Genomic DNA, 5,284 nt, shown 5'->3' with positions numbered 1-5,284 from the left:
ACGATACATGGCCCCATTCATTCTTTCATGTACCCGGATCAGTCGTCCTGGCCCCTTTGCAGAGAAACAGCCCCAAAGCATGATGTTTCCACCACCATGCTTTACAGTAGGTGTGGTGTTTGATGGATGCAACTCAGTATTCTTTTTCCTCCAAACACGACAAGTTGTGTTTCTACCAAACAGTTCCAGTTTGGTTTCATCAGACCATAGGACATTCTCCCAAAACTCCTCTGGATCATCCAAATGCTCTCTAGCAAACTTCAGACGGGCCCGGACATGTACTGGCTTAAGCATTGGGGCACGTCTGGCACTGCAGGATCTGAGTCCATGGTGGCGTAGTGTGTTACTTATGGTAGGCCTTGTTACATTGGTCCCAGCTCTCTGCAGTTCATTCACTAGGTCCCCCCGCGTGGTTCTGGGATTTTTGCTCACCGTTCTTGTGATCATTCTGACCCCACGGGGTGGGATTTTGCGTGGAGCCCCAGATCGAGGGAGATTATCATTGGTCTTGTATGTCTTCCATTTTCTAATTATTGCTCCCACTGTTGATTTCTTCACTCCAAGCTGGTTGGCTATTGCAGATTCAGTCTTCCCAGCCTGGTGCAGGGCTACAATTTTGTTTCTGGTGTCCTTTGACAGCTCTTTGGTCTTCACCATAGTGGAGTTTGGAGTCAGACTGTTTGAGGGTGTGCACAGGTGTCTTTTTATACTGATAACAAGTTTAAACAGGTGCCATTACTACAGGTAATGAGTGGAGGAAAGAGGAGACTCTTAAAGAAGAAGTTACAGGTCTGTGAGAGCCAGAAATCTTGATTGTTTGTTTCTGACCAAATACTTATTTTCCACCATAATATGCAAATAAATTGTTAAAAAAAACAGACAATGTGATTTTCTGGATCTTTATTTCTCAGTTTGTCTCCCATAGTTGAGGTCTACCTATGATGTAAATTACAGACGCCTCTCATCTTTTTAAGTGGTGGAACTTGCACTATTGCTGACTGACTAAATACTTTTTTGCCCCACTGTATATACGACAAATACACACATATATAACATGCACACTATATATGAATATCATAATTTATTGTTTTTTTTAGATTGATTAATTCTTGTATTGAGAAAATAAAGATTCTTACATTTTGTTTTTAATGTTTTGAAGAAATAAATAAATTTTGCGTCATGGGATCTAAACTTGAGACCGATTGATCGCTAATACTTAAGTATTGTAGAATGTAGTAAAAATCCCTGTCCGCGATCTCCTATGAAATCTAGTCACAGACCGGGCTTCATAGGAGCACAAATATGTCCACATTGGGGACCTTCGGTAGCCCACCCGACTGCCTACAAGCATATTGTGGAGGGGCAGTAGGCACCACCTAACTGCCGCTGCCTGAGATTGACAGTGGCATTTAAGGGGTTAAACATTAGCGCTCGGGGCCGTGTCTCTCTGCTGTTAGAGGCCGGCGCTGGCTGTATTATAACACAGCTCCATATACCCGCACTGTAACATGTATATACAGGGGTTTTAAGAAAAAAATCATACAAAATATGTAAGTGTTTTGTGTACACAGCTCCTATGCAGAGCTATGTGTTGTCATGGTTGCAGACTATAAATGGTTCTTGTGTGAACTCTAACTAACAGTCATAATATTGTCTTCCATATATAAGTTGTATTCATTTACTCCGTACAGTGTCAGCGCTAAGATTAAAGCAATCGAAGCCAAACTGAAGATGATGGCCGAAAATCCCGACCACGAGCTCCCTGGGCAGCCATCCTATTCTTATTTTAAAGCCTCGGAGAAGAAAAGGAGCACCCCATATTCCAGAACGTCATGGAAAACGAAGAGATGACATCAGCGTTTCTCCAGATTCCCACCACGGAGCTCCACAGACTCTGAGCCCACCCACCCTCCCAGTGTACAGACCCCCGTAATCATGCCCATCACAATAACACAGACCTCATGAAACCTTTTCCTTGCAGACTTGAATTTTGTGTGGCGGAGAGCAGTGTTGGGCTGGTGGCGCCCCGGCCTCCTCTACGCGCCTCTCTTCTATGTATGATCTTGTGTCGTGCGTGCTCTTATTATACAGTACCTTGTGTTTCGCTGTCTACATTTTCCGCTTTTCATCATCAGGTCCAGATTTTTTTTGACAGCAAAAATGCAGCTTTCCTGTCGAAATATCTGACACCTGGTGGACTGAATTATGAGTCAGTGGGATTTCCTGACAGTCCGATCTGTCACATCACCAGTATGAACAGCAGCTGCGATGCTGGTGTGACCAGGGCCCTTCATCAGTGGACAATCCTGCAAATCACAGGAAACTGGGAGAGAAGTTCTCAAGATTCTCATTACGTTCTCTTACTTTTCCGTGTCTGCAATAAGTCTACAAGCCATAAATGCATGATCGTAAGAGAAGGTGTGAGGAGACGATCAATGACACGTCCGGATTACCGCAAAGGAACAAGTATTCTTTCTAATCATTGCACACAGGTCCTGGCCAGAGATGAGCCATCAGAGTCAAATTCTCCCTATCGTGCTGATTTTATCAGGAAATATGATTTGCAGATAATTTGTTGTCGAGGAAATTTAATGTCACTTATTATTCACTTGGGGCCTGGAGAGAACCCAGGCATAATATATTTAGGAAAAATTATGAATACTCACCTCCGCCACTTACTTTCCCCTGTACGGTACTCTGCACATCTTCTTACCACTACCGTCCGCTTGCACCATCATGCTAGGTAGGGACGACTAGATGGGATGGCCAGCCGGGACTAGGCGCGGGATGGCCAGCCGGGACTAGGCGCGGGATGGCCAGCCGGGACTAGGCGCGGGATGGCCAGCCGGGACTAGGCGCGGGATGGCCAGCCGGGACTAGGCGCGGGATGGCCAGCCGGGACTAGGCACGGGATGGCTAGCCGAGACTAGGTGCGGGAGTGCGAGCCGGGACTAGGAGCAGTATGACCCTGTTTAGAGCATGCGACATAAGCTTGACGTTGCTGCTACGTTGCATCAAGCATGAGCTGAGACCGCCCGAGCCTAGTTGTCCCCGGAAGTCCTGGCCTAGAGTCATCTCTGCACATGCTCGTTGTAAGGTCGGGGTGACGTCGCTGTACACATTAGACCAGGACTAACTAGTCGTAGCTAGAAGTCCCAGCCTAGAGTGTGAAGATGCAGTGGGCTATGGTTGTAAGGAAATGCACCAATGACCATACGGAGGGGAGCCAGTCGGTAAGGGGAGTATTATGTTTTTTTTGGTTTGTTATTTAACCTTTTGCCTGCCCTGTGCAGTTTAGTTGGCCGCAATTTTTCTGAATTTGCAAGGAGCACATTGCAAAAAATTTGTGTTCTGGAAAATAAAGGGATTTGTAAAATACGAGAAGAATTCAATCCACTGAAATTAATTCCCCCATCTCTACTAACATGAATTTACCACTGAAGGGTTATTCCCATTTGTAGAAGTTATCATTATAATTTGCTGATCGGTGGGATTTTGGCAACCGGTGGTCTCCACCGATGCCAATAACAGGGCTCTGCAGGACTGCCGGTAAAATCCTGGCGCTGTCTCACACAGGCACATAGACAATGAATGGAGCGGTGGAGGACGTTCAGGCGGGGCCTTGTTCTCTGGATTAGTGGTCCCGGAGTTTAGAGCCCCACCGATCAGTAAGTTAGACGTCATCAGCAGGGTGATAACTTCTGAAGATGGGAATAACCCTTTATAAATGTGTTACCTGGGATGGGGTAACATTTTCTCAAGGGATGGAAAGTGGATAAAATTCTGTAATAAAAGATTTCTCCGGTTGAAGCAATCTTCCCCACCAATCACAGCATACTTGGCCACTGATTCCTGTGATGGGCTGCAGCGGTCGTGTTGTAGACAACATATCATGTCTGCTGCCAAGCAAGCAGTGACAGACAAGGAGGATTGAAGCAGCAGGCTAGGACAGTAGTGGGATTTAGGGATGAGTGCTTGGTCTATTATTATTTTATCCCACCAATTGACGCCTTTTTGGGGACTTTTGCCCAGTCCCGGAGAACCCCCTTAATGAGCATCTACCATTAAAGCAATTTGTATCTGGTGTATGGTCAGCAGGACCCCAGTGGGATACGCTGCCCCACCTCTCACACTACATGGTGGATCACATTTGCCCGGTGCCCCTCTTTAAATTATTCTTCTGGACCCCTCACCTAAATACAAAGTGCTACAATCATCATGCTGCCTCCAGTCGGTAGTTTGGGCAGGGCCCGCACCGGTGTGGTCTGTATTTCTGTATACAGTTTGCGGTGTTTTCTGACCACCGTACATTACCATACAATGCGTTTTCTTGCACTGCGGAACATAAACTCCATTCTGTACACTATAATTTATTATTTTTTACCAGATCCGCCCGTTTCTTCATGTGATATTAGGATGCTACACGTGTCGAGCCTTGTAGATTGTAATGTTTGCACTATGTTAAATAAAAATCTATAAAGGTGACATTTTCCTGGATCATTGGGTGCACACACTGTATAATATTTAGGGGACAATTGGTGATGTGCGGGAAATTACCAATCGGTAAGACGCATCATTCGACCCAAATATTCCTATAAAATAACGCTGCAGAATTTTTCTTCGAATTATGTTGCATCATCTCTTCCTGGAGATGTGTGAATAAATTGACAACTCGCTGCTACTATTCCTCTGATCAATGGGCATTGACGTACTCGTGGCATGGTCGCACTCGTGGCATGGTCGCACTAGTGGCATGGTCGCACTCTTGGTATGGTCGTACTCTTGGCATGGTCGTACTCTTGGCATGGTCGTACTCTTGGCATGGTCGTACTCTTGGCATGGTCGTACTCTTGGCATGGTCGTACTCGTGGCATGGTTGTACTCGTGGCATGGTCGTACTCGTGGCATGGTAGTACTTGTGGTATGGACGCACACGTGGCATGGTTGTATGACTGAATAAACGTTTTCGAAGTATTGTCAATTTATTCATTTATTTCCTGCAGGTATAATAGAGGAACAGCATATTGCAGATTGGTTATTGTATGGAGAATGCAAGGATTTTCAAAAGCAATCTTGTCAGAAGAGCTGGCACTTTCCTCCAAATAATAAAAAGACTGGATGATTCAGAGGGTCTGAGCACGGAGAGAAGTCTCGCCATCTTTCTAGGCAGCATTAGGCTTTCATTTTTTTCACGGATCGATTGCTTTTATCACAGTGAGGTCCAAGTGTCATTCCTTTCGGAGGAAAAAAAAATGTTCCTGCGCCTTCTCCTATGTGACAGTCC

The 5,284-nt window shown here is 45.5% G+C and overlaps 1 protein-coding gene across 2 annotated transcripts in view; it reads left to right on the top strand.

Moving 5' to 3' along the window:
• The window catches only part of RBM18 (RNA binding motif protein 18), a 53,255-nt gene extending 48,770 nt beyond the window's left edge, over positions 1–4,485 (top strand). The window contains exon 6 of one of the 2 annotated variants that reach the window (XM_069748535.1): positions 1,692–4,485. In XM_069748535.1, the coding sequence (XP_069604636.1) occupies positions 1,692–1,851 (160 nt within the window). In that variant the 3' untranslated portion in view covers positions 1,852–4,485. The remainder of the gene's footprint in view (positions 1–1,691) is intronic. The other variant, XM_069748536.1, reaches the window with a different exon arrangement.
• The last annotated feature ends 799 nt before the right edge of the window (positions 4,486–5,284 follow it).

The sequence above is a fragment of the Ranitomeya imitator genome, chromosome 2 (genome assembly GCF_032444005.1).
Source record: "Ranitomeya imitator isolate aRanImi1 chromosome 2, aRanImi1.pri, whole genome shotgun sequence".
Classification (NCBI taxonomy): domain Eukaryota; kingdom Metazoa; phylum Chordata; class Amphibia; order Anura; family Dendrobatidae; genus Ranitomeya; species Ranitomeya imitator.
Note: the sequence above shows the minus strand (reverse complement) of the source record. Positions and strands in the feature narration are given on the sequence as shown.